Source organism: Cynocephalus volans, chromosome 2 (assembly GCF_027409185.1).
Source record: "Cynocephalus volans isolate mCynVol1 chromosome 2, mCynVol1.pri, whole genome shotgun sequence".
In the NCBI taxonomy this organism is placed as follows: domain Eukaryota; kingdom Metazoa; phylum Chordata; class Mammalia; order Dermoptera; family Cynocephalidae; genus Cynocephalus; species Cynocephalus volans.
The window spans coordinates 82527182-82544473 of record NC_084461.1 but is presented as its reverse complement, the minus strand read 5'-3'; the positions used below and the strand labels follow the sequence as shown (position 1 = coordinate 82544473).

Genomic DNA, 17292 nt, shown 5'->3' with positions numbered 1-17292 from the left:
CAAAGAGTGGTCAGTGTAGACTTTCCAGAAAATATGATACTATATCTGAGACTTGAGGAGGAGGAATTAGCCAAGTGAAGAAGTAGGAGAATCATTCCAGGAAGAGAACAATATTAAGATACTGATGTGAAAGAGTGTGTGATTTATTTGGGGAAGATACGTAGTTCCATATGACTGGAGCGAGGCAATTGAGGATAGTCCCAGGTCAGAGGCTCCAGGGTCCTTGAGGGCTGAGGTGAGGAAGAAACTTTATCTGGGTGATATACTGTAGTTAGAGTAGAAAATCAAAATTGCCACTGGGAGGAAACTTAAGTTGTGGTGAGGAAGAAAACAATGTATCTCAAATCTGAAAGGCTCAGTGAGGACAGAAATAGAAGGATGAATATAAAGACATTGGTCCAGAGAGTCAAAGGTACAACAGAGGAATGAATGAGATGTGGCAGAGGCCAGTGGATTGGTCTGTGAATGATGTGTGTCTGTGGGACCACAGTGAGCTCAAAGGTAAGTGTCATAGCATGAGGAAGCTATATCAGGCAGAGTTCAGCTTACCCAGAGTGGATTCCAGCATGAACTCCTTCAAGAATTGTCAGGCTGCCCATATCGAGTTGGAGCTCTGTGGTGTGGGGAAGTAAAAGTGGTGAAGGCTGGAATTGTATGCCAAGGGATATACTTTGTGGATGCATGGAGGATATCACTTTATGAAAACTTAGTTGTGGGAAGGGAAGTGGCCTGGCTAACCTAACTGAAGGTATGTTTCAAAAATCCTCCTCATGTACTCTGTCTGATCACTGATCTAAGAGTGATGAATGATGGAAAGATGCATTTGTACCCAGAGCAACTTAAATGGTTCTATCAAAACCTCCTCATAGTATAGTATCATTATATTATATTCTCTCATACTATGTAGCTGGGAATAATAGTGATGTGGATTATTTTCCTTAAGAACACAGATGTAGAGGAGCATTTTCATTTGGATACTGACTATAACTACAATAGTGTCTCAGCCCTTTGATTGGAGAGGTCTGAGATGAAGCAAATAATAATGGTCTCGGAATAATCAGAGAATAGACGCTGACCCAGGAGCTCCCTTGACAATCTACCTGGGCCTTTCTGGTTGGATGTTCAGCTCTAGGGCATGTCCCATATACCTTAGCATGTTAACAGAAGTTTTGCCAAATATAAACTACCTAAAGACCCACTGACACAAGTGACCTAAAGAGGTTCTGATGGTCATTGTGACAGGAGCACAGAGAGATGAAGTCAAGGCTCCTGCCTGCTGTCTTGTTAAAAGAGGCTTCCTTTGCACATGGCTGGGTGGATGCTGAATCAGGTTGCTCTTCAACCCCCTCCAGGTTCTGCAGGGCTGAGAATGCAGTGATCTAATAGTGGCTAGTTCTGTAAGAGGCCTCAGGAATGGAAAACTCCGAAGAGAGAACAACCTGGTGGTTTTCAGCATCTCCAGCACCAGCGCTTACAGAAAGGTGTGTCTGCTCAGCCTTGTGAGCTGCCGGGCTGAGTGGAGCCTGCAGTTGCTCTGGGCTGCAATGACCTAGATAATCAGTGTGAATGCTGACTTCAGCCAGGACACATCGGTTCCAGACATAGTTGTTGATTTTGGCAGACCAATGCAGGGCCACAGGACCAGGAACTCTTCCTGTGCCAGAGTTATCCCCATAATGGCATTAGATATGATTGTTTCTACTTTGTATGGGTACTGTGGAGTGGTATAGGGCAAGATATGGACAAAAGTGAAGAAAACTCTCAGCCTCTAAAATGTCTGGGCCATAGGTGGATCTCAGTGAGCTTGTACTCTCTTTTCAGGATGAAGGTTAGAAGCTTATCCAAGTAAAGTTTCTTCCTCACTCCCAGCTCTCCAAGGTAGACTCCAATTTGGGGTTTAAACTGTAAACCTCATAAGGGACCTCTGTAGGTCCCTCATAAGCCTGCCACAAGGCTAACTTGGCTGGTATAATTCGTACCTGGGAAAGGACATTTCTTAGAAAGTAGAACCCCTGGGCTCTTGAAGACATACTTCTGCAAGTTGGCCAACAGGTGGGGGCATTTGAGCCTTTACAGGACCATCTGATTAAAAGCTTGTTCAAGAACAATGTTCTGCAGGATGTTAACCACCAGGGTAAACAGTTGAATAGCTTTCTTTACTGTGGACTGCTAGGAATCTTTTCTGTACTCACAAGTGTTGCAGTTACTAAGCACAGACATGATCATATAGCTTTTCCAAACTTATGGGAAATACTTTTTTTCTGGACCTATTAGCAGCAGTTAGTGTTTCTTGAAACGTGTCGGTGAATCACTGAGTTAAGAGTTTTCCCTGTGCCTCTCTTTGTATCATCAAGGTGGTTTTGGACAACGTAAACTGAGTTGGGTCTGGTAATTCCCCACCCTTCAGGTTAGGTATAAGTGGATCTTTATTTTCTAGATTGCTTGTAGTTGGCTTTTTTTGTGTGTGATTTATGCCATTATTAATGAAAATAAAATGAACACATACTACTTTTATGAGATGAGGTGGTCAAAATTGTATGAGAGAAGTTTAGTTAAAGGTTGAAATGTTTTTACTGTTCAAATATCCATATATTTTACATGTTCATATTACCAAATTAAGAAAAGAAATATATGAACATAATGAGATACTTTCAACTCAAATATGCACATAAAATAAAATTCATAAAAATTAGTTTAAGATAAGTTAATCTTAAGATAAAAAGTTTGAAATAGGCCAAGACAATCTAAATAGAGACTCCCATTTACCAAATTTCTCCTGTTTATTTATTTCAGTTTTTACCATACATTTTGGCTTGCTAAAAGCAAGCCAAAAATGAAACAGCATGATTTATAATATAAAAACATGCATTGCAAATTAGTCATAAAATTGAAAAATGGCAACTCACCAGTAGCCACATAAATTTTGGAGAAAATATATTTTTTGGAGGGATAATTTGTTACAGGAATCGAAAGTATTTATTAAAAGCATTAAAATAGTGAAAAGGTGACCCTTACACAATATACAGATTAATTATTCAGAAGCATAACATATATCAGATACATAATTTATTTTGAAACTAATCATATTTAATCATGTTTAGGTGAAGGACAAAATCTGAGAAAGATGTAATGAAACAAACAGAGTAATTTCTCATGCAGACATCACTTTTATTTTTATTATATATGGCCTACCAATTATTGAATATGGACCTCCCACTGTGCATTCATATATTCACAAGTTCATGAGTCTTTTCACTCTGCTCAGAGGCATTTTGTTGGGGTGTATCTACTTTTCTTTGTCCTAGAGTCTGCTCTCTACTTCTATCTTTGTCTGTGTATAGCCTAATAATGGGATTCAAAGGCATGCTATCATTTTGATTCTTCTAGCAAGAGGGAAAAAAACAGCAGCTACTTCATTTCCTAAAAACTCTTTCCAGGAACTCTGGGAAACTTTCCACGTTGATGTATGGAGGGAATGGGCTAAAACTGCCTCTTCCATCCCTACATCTAGGAGTTGGTATGGCCTGAAAAGAAAGGAAGAAAAAAGGAAAGCCTACTTTCTCCCCATCCCATCCCCCACTCTTAGTTACTAGGCTAGACAGTATTCTCTAGGCTAGTTTCAGCATTCCATAAATTCCCTAATTGCGATAGGCAATTTTGTTCTTCATTTATTAGCAACAACAGTAAGCAAAAACTGAGCATACTCCAACAGGATGCAGAACATGCATATTTTAATTCCATTAATAGAAGTACCATGTACTTTTTCAACTTAACTTGGAAAATACAGAGAACAATAAAAAAATGTAATATTCCCAAACCTGTGTTCTTATTTCACAGGTTTGTTAGAGGATAAAATGAGACAATGCAAGTAAAGCCACTAGAATTGATGCTGGCACATAATGTGTCTCTAAATGTTAACTATATAAAGCTACATTACTAAAACATAAGAGCTGTTGAAATTGTGGTGCATTTCTGTCCAAACTTTTTCTATGCAATGTTAATTGTGTTCATTTTAATCATAAAAATATTGGACATGGAATTTTTAAGCTTTTAAATTGAAGTATACAGAATAGTGCACAAATCATTAAGAGGACAACTCAATGAATTTTCATAGATTGAGTACACTTTGGTAAGCAGAAATCTCATGCTAACTTCCAGTCACTAATCCCACCCTCTCTAGGATAAACACTTTCTGGATTTCCAACAGCATAGACTACTTTGGCCTGTGTTTGTATGTTATATACATAGAATCATACTCATTATGCTTACAATTTTGAACCTTGCTCTTTCTCATGTATCATAAGTTAATAATGCCTACCATGTCCCTTAGTGCTACCCACATACAGGCATTCTGCTAAGCACTTTACAAGCATTTTCTTATTTATCTTCACAGCAAACCTATAAGATAAATATTAGCTATTATTCCCAATTTATAGAGATGAAGAAACTGATGCTTAAAGGAAAGAATTTGTCCAAGATTTCATTACTCACAAATCCTGACACATGGAAATGAACCTACATGTGTTTGCTTTAAAGTCCATCCTTGTAATTCTGCCTTTTACCACTTGCTCTTCATAAACGGCATATTCCAAAGCAGCACAGCTGTATTGGCAGCACAGCTTAATGATCAAGTTAAGTGCTGCGTACCGTTCCTGGCTTAAACCTTATTTTGCTACTTACCAGCTATATTACCACGGGCAAGTTACCTACTTTTCTTTTTTATTTGCTCCATTTGTGGAATGGGGATAATAATAATATCAACTTCACAGGATTCTTTTAAGAATTAAATGAGAATGTTGATAAGGCACATGAAAGAGGACCTCATACACAGTGCCATATAGGTGTTTGTTCAATAAAATGTTATCACGTTCTTCAGAAGAACCTTTTAAAAGCCTGCATAAGGGCCGAGCCCGTGGCGCACTTGGTAGAGTCTGCGCTGCTCCCGTCGCGGGTTCGGATCCTATATAGGACTGACTGGTAAAAAAAAAGAAAACAGATAAAAGCCTGCTGTAGCATAATTTTCCTACCCATTTTACTATTGTTGATTGTTTCAGTGTTTCCAATGTTATAAATAATATTTTAATAACCAAGTACACACTGTTCTGTCTAGTTTGTGTGCTTTTTTTTTTTTTTTTACATGATTTTATCAGCTACAGCCTGTATCTTTTGGAAGTTCATGGAAGCCATTGAGTGGCTTGGCTTTTCAGAGAGTGGCTCTTTAGAGTGACTAACTGCCACTGCAGTGCTGAATGGGAAGGGAATGTTTTTTCTAATGTCCTCATTTCATATTCTGCTCAAGGCAGTAGAAGTGAACTACGAGATAGTATAGTTCCCTTAACCTGAATATGTTATACTGATATGTTTGAGGCAGGGACAACTGTTACCAGAAACTAGAATCTGAGAGGCAAACTCATTATTGGTGTAAACCTTTTCTGTGTTTCAAAAAAGCATGCTGATTTGAGCACAGAGCATTTCTAGAGGCTTAATGATCACCTAAGGTTAATGCTGGCCTTCAGCAGTCACGTGATTAGCATTTTCAGTCAGGTCATTAATCTCCAGGAAATGCTTAGTATTTTGATTGCTGTTTGCTTAATTGAGTAATTGAGGTTGTGAATAATTTAGTAAAGGATTACATGAATTTGAACAAAGAAAAGGCTGTTTTTCTAAAATGCACAGCAGCACCTCCTAGTGAGCACAGTTGGTAATTGTAAAAAATTAAAGTAATTTAGATTTCAGAAATGCAAGGTTTTTATAAATTTGTCACAGGTTTTGATTAGCAAAAAAAAAGTATCTTATGTTAAAAAGAGAAAAGTAAATTAATACATTTTTACAATGTGAAAAAAGCCCACATAGCTCTAAAATAGATGACTTTAGAAAAAATTTTAAATTCTCAATTTACAGTAACATTATAAAATACACATTGAAACATTCTTAATTTTAATTATTTTATTTAAAAAATCTTTTTTGTTCTTGCAGGCCAGAAAGGGTTCTTTGTTTGAAATCATTTCCTTTCCAGCAAAGACTGCTTTAACTAGCATAATGTATGCTTCATATGCAGTGCTAATTTATTTGGTAAGTAAAGAAAATGACTAGAATCTAGAAACATATACATTTATTTTATGTGTTAAAGATAATAGTGTATAAGAGTGTACTGTACAGTATTATTTATTTTTTTTTCAAGTTTTATTTTGTCGATATACATTGTGGCTGATTATTGCTCCCCATCACCAAAACCTCCCTCCCTTCTCCCTCCCCCTCCCCCCAACAATGTCCTTTCTGTTTGCTTGTGTATCAACTTCAAGTAGTTGTGGTTGTTATATCTTCTCCCCCCCCCCGGTTTGTGTGTGTGTGTGTGTGTGTGTGTGTGTGAATTTATATATTAATTTTTAGCTCCCACCAATCAGTGAGAACATGTGGTATTTCTTTTTCTGTGCCTGACTTGTTTCACTTAATATAATTCTCTCAAGGTCCATCCATGTTGTTGCAAATGGCAGTATTTCATTCGTTTTTATACCTGAGTAGTATTCCATTGTGTAGATGTACCACATTTTCCGTATCCACTCATCTGATGATGGACATTTGGGCTGGTTCCAACTCTTGGCTATTGTAAAGAGTGCTGCAATGAACATTGGGGAACAGGTACACCTTCGACTTGATGATTTCCATTCCTCTGGGTATATTCCCAACAGTGGGATAGCTGGGTCGTATGGTACATCTATCTGCAATTGTTTGAGGAACCTCCATACCATTTTCCATAGAGGCTGCACCATTTTGCAGTCCCACCAACAATGTATGAGAGTTCCTTTTTCTCCGCAACCTCGCCAGCATTTATCGTTCATAGTCTTTTGGATTTTAGCCATCCTAACTGGGGTTAGATGGTATCTCAATGTGGTTTTGATTTGCATTTCCCGGATGCTGAGTGATGTTGAGCATTTTTTCATATGTCTGTTGGCCATTTGTATATCTTCCTTAGAGAAATGCCTACTTAGCTCTTTTGCCCATTTTTTAATTGGGTTGCTTGTTTTCTTCTTGTAAAGTTGTTTGAGTTCCTTATATATTCTGGATATTAATCCTTTGTCAGATGTATATTTTGCAAATATTTTCTCCCACTCTGTTGGTTGTCTTTTAACTCTTTTAATTGTTTCTTTTGCTGTGCAGAAGCTTTTTAGTTTGATATAATCCCATTTGTTTATTTTTCCTTTGGTTGCCCGTGCTTTTGGGGTCGTATTCATGAAGTCTGTGCCCAGTCTTATTTCCTGAAGTGTTTCTCCTAGTTGTTTATAGTAGTCTCGGATGATTCCTTGTATTTCAGATGAATCAGTTGTAATATCGCCTTTTTCATTTCTAATTTTGGTTATTTGAGTCTTCTCTCTTCTTTTTTTTGTTAGCCATGCTAATGGTTTGTCAATTTTATTTATCTTTTCAAAAAACCAACTTTTTGATTCGTTGATCTTTTGAATTGTTTTTTGGTTTTCAATTTCATTCAGTTCTGCTCTAATCTTAATGATTTCTTTCCGTCTGCTAACTTTAGGTTTGGATTGTTCTTGTTTTTCTAGTTCTTTAAGGTGAAGTGTTAGGTTGTTCACTTGCCATCTTTCCATTCTTCTGAAGTGAGCGTTTAATGCAATAAATTTCCCCCTCAATACTGCTTTTGCAGTATCCCACAGGTTTTGGTATGATGTATCATTGTTTTCATTAGTTTCAATAAACTTTTTGATTTCCTGCTTGATTTCTTCTTGGACCCATATGTCATTAAGTAGAATGCTGTTTAATTTCCATGTGTTTGTATAGTTTCCAGAGTTTCGTTTGTTATTAATTTCTAGTTTTAATCCATTGTGGTCTGAGAAGATACATGGGATAATTCCAATTTTTTTGAATTTATTGAGACTTGATTTGTGACCTAATATGTGATCTATCCTGGAGAATGATCCATGTGCTGATGAGAAGAATGAATATTCTGAGGTTGTTGGGTGGAATGTTCTGTAGATATCTGCCAATTCCAATTGGTTTAGAGTCTTGTTTAGATCTTGTGTTTCTCTACTGATTCTTTGCCTAGATGATCTGTCTAATATTGACAGTGGGGTGTTCAGGTCCCCTGCTATTATGGTATTGGTGTCTATTTCCTTCTTTAGGTCTAATAGAGTTTGTTTTATAAATCTGGCTGCTCCAACATTGGGTGCGTACATATTTATGATTGTTATGTCTTCTTGATGGATCAGTCCTTTCATCATTAAGTAGTGTCCCTCATTGTCTCTTTTTATGGTTTTTAGTTTAAAGTCTATTTTGTCAGATATAAGAATAGCTACTCCTGCTCGTTTTTCTTTTCTGTTTGCATGGTAAATCTTTTTCCATCCTTTCACTCTTAGTCTGTGTGAATCTTTATGGGTGAGGTGGGTCTCTTGTAGGCAGCATATAGTTAGGTCCTCCTTTTTGATCCAGTCAGCCAATCTGTGTCTTTTGATTGGGGAATTTAAGCCTTTTACATTAAGAGTTGTTATTGAAAGGTGTTGATTTATTCCTAGCATTTTATTGGTTGTTTGGTTGTCTTAGGTGTCTTTTGTTCCTTGCTTTCTGATTTACTGTTTGGTTTCTGTGTTTGTTGGTTCCTTAGGTTGTAGATAGTGTTTTTGTTTGTTTTCTCTTCATGGATGCCATTTTTATTATACTAGTGGGTATTGATTTTTCTTGGGTTTTTATGGCAGTGGTAGTTATTTTTCAGGATCCAAACCCAATACTCCCTTGAGAATTTCTTGTAAGGGTGGTTGTGTGGTAGTGAACTCCCGCAGTTTTTGTTTGTCTGAGAAATATACTATTTGCCCTTCATTTCGGAAAGATAGCCTTGCAGGGTAGAGTATTCTTGGCTGGCAATCTTTGTCTTTTAGTATTTTGAAAATATCATCCCATTCCTTTCTAGCTTTTAGGGTTTGTGATGAGAAGTCTGATGTTAGCCTGATTGGGGCTCCCTTATAGGTGATTTGACGCTTCTCTCTTGCAGCTTTTAAGATTCTCTCTTTGTCTCTGAGTTTTGCCAATTTGACTATGACATGTCTTGGAGAAGGCCTTTTTGGGTTGAATACGTTTGGAGATCGTTGAGCTTCCTGGATCTGAAGATCTGTGATTTTTCCTATACCTGGGAAGTTTTCTGCCACTATTTTGTTGAATATGTTTTCAATGGAATCTCCATTTTCCTCTCCTTCTGGAATACCTATGACTCGGATATTTGAGCGCTTGAGGTTGTCTGATATCTCTCTCAGATTTTCTTCAATGTCCTTGATTCTTTTTTCTTTCTTCTTGTCTGCTTGTGTTATTTCAAACAGCCCATCTTCAAGTTCAGAGGTTCTCTCTTCAACTTCGACAAGCCTGCTGGTTAAACTCTCCGTTGTGTTTTTTATTTCGCTGAATAACTTCTTCAGTTCAGCAAGTTCTGCTACATTTTTTTTCAGGACATTGATTTCCTTGTACATTTCCTCTTTCAGATCCTGTATACTTTTCCTCGTTTCATCATGATATCTAGCTGAGTTTTCTTGTATCTCATTCAGTTTCCTTAGAATTATCACTCGAAATTCCTTGTCAGTCATTTCAAGGGCTTCTTGTTCTATAGGATCTAGAGTTTGAGATTTATTAACTGTTGGTGGTGTACTTTCTTGATTTTTTGTATTTCTGGTATCTTTTTTTTGGTGTTTATTCATTGCGGCAGGGGGTTTCACAGACCACTGGTTTGAGACTGATGATTAACTAGGATGTTGCTGTGGTTGCCAATTTCGTATGGCTCCCTCCCTGACTGCTCAGTTGGCCTCTAGTGCCTTGTGTGTGTGGTTGCCTCGGGTCTTGGGCTTCTCCGGGGAGCCACCTTTCTGGTCAGCTTGGACTCTGCTGGGCTGGTGGATCACAGGGTGTGTGATCTCTGTTGAGCTTTCACTTCTTGTGCAGGACTTCTCCCTGTTCCCTGTGCTCTGGCCCAGGCTGTTGGATAGTGCAGTGGCGCCCCCACCGGGTGTGTGGTTTCTGTCAAGTCTCTGCCTCCCAGGTTGCACGTCTCCCCACTCTGTGCACACTGTGCTGGGCTGGGGCGTGTCTTCTGCAACCCTCGTCTATCAGCTGGGCCTTCAAGACCCTGCTCGGCACCACCTCACCCAGGAAGTCTACCAGGTTTCTGCTAGGCACAGACGACTGGTCTCTCTGGGTGCCTTTGTAGCACTGTGTAGATCTCTCTCGGGGCTTGTTCACCTTTGTATCACCCCAGCATAGACCAAATCTAGTGCCCACCTGCAGCCTTCTCTCCGGCAGGTTCAAGTGGACCTGGGAACTCACGCTATTCCCAACCAGAAATTGGTTAGGCATTTTTCCGAACTGGTGGCTGCAGCGATGGTATCTGCCTCCCAGTAACTGGAAGTTTACTGGGGGCCAGAGTCCAGGGTGTGGTGGAGTGACAGTCGGCCCGCCCGTACTTCCTTGCCCTCCCGACACTGGCTGGGGACTCCCCCCGCCACCAGCCCCGCCAGAGAACCGGGGGGAGGGAGTGGGAGGGGAGGCCAGTCCGCAGGCTCCGGAAAGCCCCGCGCCAGGCGAAGCAAGTGGGAGGGCTCAGTGATGGCCGAGCCAGGCGGGGCTGCGAGCACCTGGGAAAATGGAGGCAGCCCCGGGGCGGTGAGTGGCCTGGTGGTGCAGGCGGGAGTTGGGTGGGCGTAACCCCCCCCCCCAACAGATCTGAGCCCGGGGTCACTCACAGGGTTGTGCCAGGTCAGGTGTTCACTCTCTGTCTCTGGTTTGTCGTCTTCCCTGTTCTCGGCCGCTGCCGCCTCGGGCTGTTCAGTCGCGGCAGGGCTCAGGCGCTCCCAGGAATCTTCTTTAATGCCGGCCTGAAACCTCGATTCCTGAGTAGGGCAGCTGGCCGCCTTCAGTGCGGCCCCGGCCTCCGGGGTCCTGGCTGCATCCACAGCAGCCCTGGCGCTGTGTTCCCTGTTTCGAGACTCGCTTTTGCAGCTAAGAAACAGTTCTTTTCCTGCTCCATACTTCAAAGCTGTTGCCTGTAAATGAGGCAGCCTCTGCTGCCGGGGGCAAAGTGGCAGTCACCCCCCACGACCAGCCAGCAGCAGTGGTCCTCCCTTAAGAGATGGCAAGAGGAAGGTCCACAAGTTTCCCGGCTGCCTGAGGCCCAGTGGCCGCCTTTTCCACCTCAGCTACTCCGCACCAACCGCCACAGCCACCGCCATCTTGAAACTCCCCTACAGTATTATTTTTAATGATACCATTCACAAACTAAGGTACCATTCTCTTGTTACACAAAATAATTTTGTATTAAAAATTTACTTTTCTGAAGAGCCAAGTCAATCCACCAGAAACCAATCTGCTTAAATAACTAAAATTATTTTATTTTTATAAAGTGTATAACCATTTGAGGATTTTTTGGTCTAAACATTTTAATTTTGGTTTCATTTAGCTGCAATTGTTTTGTCTCAGCCATTGTGCCATGGTTGTTGAGTATACCATTATTTTGGGTTTATGACTTTGAGAAACACAAGTATTGGTGTATTTTGGATTGCAAAATCTTAAAAATATAAAATATTTTATAAATTACAAAGGCTTTATTTTTTGTTCAATTAATTTTAATTTAAAAAATATGATACAAAGAAAAGTTCACAGCTTGATGAATTATCACAAAATTTATTAATCTATGCCCTACCCAGGTCAATAAACAAAACACTACCATCATCTAAGATGCCTCTTTCTTGCTCCCTCACAATCACTACCCTCTTCTATAAAGCCAACAACTATTTTGACTTGTAATAGTATGGAAAGTTTGATTGTTCTAATTGTATATAAATGAAATCATATGGTATATATTCTTTTGTGTTTGTCTTCTTTTGCTCAACATTGCCATTGTGAGATTTATGTGTTGCCCGTAGCAAAAGTTTGTTCATTTTTATTACTGTGCAGTGCTCCATCGATTGACTATATCACCATTTATTTATCCATTCTACTGCTGATGGACATTTGGATTATTTCCAGTCTTGGATATTATGAATAAGGTTAATGTAAATATTCTCATACATATCTTTTGTTGAAATTGGTAGGCCATAGGGTATGCATGTGTTCATCTCTAGTATATATTGCCAGTTTCCTAAATGGTTTTTAACAACTCACCTTCATCCCAGCAGATGTGAGTCCCAATTACTGTATATCATCACTGACACTTGGTATTGTCAATCTTTTCCCTTTTAGCCATTCTTCTGGGTATGTAGTACTATCATATTGTGGTTTTAATTTGCATTTCCTTGATTATTAATGAGATTGAGTACCTTAACATATACTAATTGGACATTTGGATATCCTCTTTTGTGAATTTCTGATAAAGTCTCATCTCATTTTTCTACTGAGAGATGTCTGTTTTTTAATACTGATTTGTACTTTAAAAATATATTCTAGGAACAAGACCTCTTTTGATTACATATTTCTTCTTTTATTCTGTGACTTGCCTTATTCACTCTCTTAGCAGTGTCTTTTAAAGCAGAAGTTCCTAATTTTAATGTAGTCCAATTTACTAAACTTTTCCTTTAAGAGCTTTTTGTGACTTAGAGAATCGTGGCCTACACCAAAAGTCATGAAAATATTCTCCTCTGTTATATTCTAAGAGCTTTATTATTTTACCTTTTATTTTTAGATTTATAATCCATCTGGAATTGGTATGAAGGGTCAAATTTTTCCCGCATGTGTATCCAATTGATCCAGCCAAAAAAAAAATTTTTAAATCCCTTTTCCTGTTATCCTAGAGCACTCTTTTTGTCATAAATCAAGTGTCCTTTATGTGTTCGTCTGTTTATAGACCAACCAAATATAACAGAGAATCTATTTGTCTATTCTTGCACCAGTTCAGCACTGTATTAATTACAGGATGTAATTTTTAATGTTTTGGTAGAATAAGTCTTCCTTCTAATCCATGAACATGGTATATCCCTGTACTTAGTTTGGTCTTCTTTAATTTCTCTTAAACATTTTAATGTTTTTTTTTTGGTTAGAGTTCTTACACATTTTTGGTATTTTTTTTTTTTTTTTTTTTTTACCATATTGAAACACACTATAAGAAAGATTAAATTTCCCCCCACAATCTATAGATTCAGTACAGTCTCAATTAAAATTCAAGCAGGTATGTGTGTGTAAGTTGAAAATGTATAGGGAAATGCAAAGGGTCAAGAATAACCAAGACGTCCTTGAAAAAAATTTTTTTAAAAAAGCAATTACTTTTAAACATATTAATTCAGTTTTTTTTTAAAGCCTAAATTTGTCAAATATTTTTAAGGTGGTTTAAAATTTTGGGAAGTGCTCAATATCTTAAATGCAGATCACATACAAAATTGACATTCAACCAAGCTTAGATGCAAATACATTGCAAACAATAGGTAGAATAAAATGGCTGTGGGGAAAACAAAAACAAGACTAAAACCAAAATTAAACTTTAATTTCTCAAAGGCTGTTGAAATCATCCCACACAATTTGTCATGCTATAAACTTTGTAAGTAGATAACAGAAACAATTCTTATCAGGTGACCTGATAATCATATATGCATCTAAAGGCCCAGGAGAAGTCAAGGTTGCATTTATGGTTTTGAAAACAAATGTCATATTTGTTGGAGGCTAATGCCCTATGACTGGAACCATGCCAAGAGAAAAGAGTGGTAAATCAACAGAAATGTGAAGAGCAGTGACATTTACGGTGAGCTAAGAAAGGATCCATGAAGGAGACAAAGAAATAACAAACAAATAGGAAGAGAATCAGGAGAAATAGTGTCAGGAAAGTAGTAGTTGTGAGTGGTTAAGTGTCAAGTACAAGCAGTAAAGTCAAATAAAATGAAGATTTGAAAAGTGTTTCTTAGATCTAGTAGTAAAGATGTTGGGGTTAACCATCTTGAGGACTATTTCAGTGGTACAATGGGATAAGGAGAGAATTAAGCAGGTTTCAGGGTGAATAGATGATAAAATGGAAACCATGAAAGTAGACTCTGGTTTGACCAAGAAAGGAGAGTATGTAGCAATCAAGAAAGCAGGGTCCTAGAGATTTAAATATTTTTTTATTGTAGTATGGAAGATACGCAAACAAGTTTTAGCTTGCAGGGGAAGAGCTAGTTGAGAGTGAGAGTGAAGAGACAGGGAATAATTGATAGAGATGGTAGGGTATAGGTTAAAAGCAAAGATAGGGAGATACTGACCTTGACCAAGACCCATCATTTTCTGAAACTGAAACAAAATAGTTAGAATGGGTACAGATATAATTTTGTAGGTGAGGGAACAGGGAATGTATTTAATAGGACAGAACTTTTCACCCTTTTTTCACAGCATGGCATTCATAGAAAATGGTCATATTTGAGATAAATAGATGAGGGTGTTTGCAGATTGAAGTAATGGATTGAAGGTTTTTCAGCCCTGGGTTTGGATATACTCAGGTGCAAGTAACAAAATACCTGACTGACAGTATCTTATTAGTTATTGACATTTAAATATCTTACTTAATTAGAAGTCTGGAGTCGGTCAGTTCCAGTCTTGAAAAATTGATCTACATTGCCATCAAGAACTCAGGCATGGGCCAGCCCGTGGCTCACTCGGGAGAGTGTGGTGCTGATAACACCAAGGCCGCGGGTTCGGATCCTATATAGGGATGGCCGGTTAGCTCACTGGCTGAGCGTGGTGCTGACAACACCAAGTCAAGGGTAAAGATCCCCTTACCAGTCATCTTTAAAAAAAAAAAAAAAAAAAAAACAAAAAAACCTCAGGCATTATGGTCTGAATGTTTGTGTTCTCCCAAAATTCATTATTGAAACTTAACCCACAAGGTGAGGTAGAGGAGATGGTAGGGTGTAAGTTAAAAGCAAAGATGGAGAGATACTGACTTTGACCAAGACTCTTCATTTTTGAGACTGAAACAAGAGCGGTTAGAATGAGCACAGATATAATTTAGCAGGTGTGGCCTTTGGGAGATGATTAGGTCCCCCACGAATGGGATTGGTGCCCTTATAAAAAAGCCCCCAGAGAGCTGTCTTGTCCCTTCCACCATCTGCAGACACAGCTAGAAGGTGCCATCTATGAACTAGAAAGCCAGACCTCAGCAGACACTGACTCTGCTGGCACCTTGATATTGGACTTCCCGGCCTTCAGAACAGTGAGGAATAAATTTCTGTTGTTTTCAAGCTACTCAGTTTACTTTGTTATAGCAACCTTAACAGACCAAGATGCTTTCCATCTTTTTCTTCTAAAACTTGTTTTTAGTTCTTGGGTTTGTTGCCTCACATTCAGGCTTTACACCCATATCAGTGTCCAAAGCAGGAGGGGAGAGAAAGGTAGAGGCAAAAGACAAAGATTCTCTTTATATAGGAGGAAAAACTTTTCCAAAAATCCTTCTTGACTTCCTTCCCAGCATATGTATCATTTTATTTCACTGGCCACAAGGTCACATGGCCACATGCTAACCTCAGGGAAGTAAGGGAAGGCATTTGGGTTCTTGTATTCTATAGTGAGAGGCAGGCAAGAAAAAAGGAGGAACATGAGGGCAGGAGGAAATTGACACAACAAGCCGGAGGCCCTCAGTCCTTTTGTGGCACCTCTTTGGGGAAAACCTTGTAAGTGTTTAATCCATTATTTTACCTGAGGCACCTCTTTTGTAAAATCAACTAGTGTAGGTCTTCTCATAGTTCATGGATTTTTCTATTCTGGTTTCTTGACTTAAATATTTGGCATCATCATCATTGTCATCAACAGTGAACTTGCAGAGTAAGCTTTATCGATACAATTCTTAGAGATTCTGAATTTTTGAAATTATTTTTCTGTTTTATTTTGACACTCTTCTCCTTAAAGTACTGAGTGGCATTTTGGGGCAGGAAAGTGTTTACTTAGAAATCATTAACATACTAGCTTTCTAAATTGCTACCAAAATATTTACATCTTTCCCATTGTACACACAGATATAGGTAAGTCTAAGGGGAAGAAAATTAAAACAAAAAACCTACGTGTTTGGGGACAAATTCCATCTCTGAGAAAATGTTTCATTTAATTAAATCAGGAGAATAAAGATATAAAACATCTAATGAACTGGGAAAAAGAGATGTAAAGCACATCTCTATTGAAGCATACTAGGCTTTAAATTGCTCTCTAGATTGTGGTGTAACAAGGAAGGAATCAATCTCCCAATGCTTATCATGTGCCAGGTGTTCTAAAAGAAAATGCTTTTTTATTATGATATGTAGATTACTGACTTTATTAAATATTTTATTGTATCTGTGGTTAGTAGCTTAAAAAGAAACTTTACTTTTTTGGGTTTAAATTATTGATAATTAAAAAAAAAAAGTTGAAACGTAGTTGATTGTCCATGTTTGTGGGGTACAGAGTTAAATATCAATACCTGTATGCAATATGTGATGATCGATTCAGGATAATTAGCATATTCATCATTATAAAATGTAAGCATTCTTTGTGTGCATTAATCAATTTCTTGCCACTCTGCTTTCCCACCTCTAGTAACCATGTTTCTGTGATTATTGTGATTCTTTCTTCCTCTCTCTCTCTCTTTGCTCCCACTTATGAGTGAGGACATGTGGTATTTCTCTTTCTGTGTCCGGCTTATTTCACTTAACATAATTAAAAAACTTCTCTCAAAATTTTTTTATTATATAGGCAGTCTGTGTTAATGCTGTGCTGGAGAAGATAAAGAACATTTTCCAAGAAGAAGAATCCATAAGACAAAACATAGAAGACAGTAAAAATTTTAGAAAAGCCTTTTCTGAGCCCATGCTTTTGGAGCCTATATTTCCTGAAGATGAAATCAAAGCAAAACCTTACAGGTCATTGCCAGAGAAGCCAGACAATATTTCACATCACCCCAAGATTTCTGCTAATAAGCAGAGTAACAAGATCCAGGTTTTACATTCTGTGTTTGACTAATCAACTGAAATGAATGAATGAGAAAATCTGAACACAGATACCACAGAACAGAACTTAAGAGTTATCTAATGGCACATTTCATTTGACAAACCTAGGAGATTAGTTTACATATACCAAATGCTCTGCTTTAAAAAAAAGGGGGCAGGGGGAACTACTTACTAAAATGTCATTTTCTAGTATACGTATGGTAGAGAAAATAAAATGAACATTGATGTAGAATATATGTATGCCTCAGATTTTTTTTGACTATAAGATATTTTTAATAAACAAGAAAATTCACACTTTTATGGTTTAGACTTTACACTGTGGTTTATAATATAGGCATATTTATAGGACATTTATGTTTTTATTAAAGACTTGTTTAAA

At 38.1% G+C, this 17292-nt stretch overlaps 1 protein-coding gene across 1 annotated transcript in view; it reads left to right on the top strand.

Annotated features, from left to right (window-relative positions):
- The window catches only part of SPATA9 (spermatogenesis associated 9), a 31908-nt gene extending 14982 nt beyond the window's left edge, over positions 1 to 16926 (top strand). The window contains exons 4-5 of the mRNA XM_063086347.1: positions 5977 to 6072; positions 16660 to 16926. Coding sequence (XP_062942417.1) covers positions 5977 to 6072; positions 16660 to 16926 — 363 coding nt within the window. The remainder of the gene's footprint in view (positions 1 to 5976; positions 6073 to 16659) is intronic.
- The last annotated feature ends 366 nt before the right edge of the window (positions 16927 to 17292 follow it).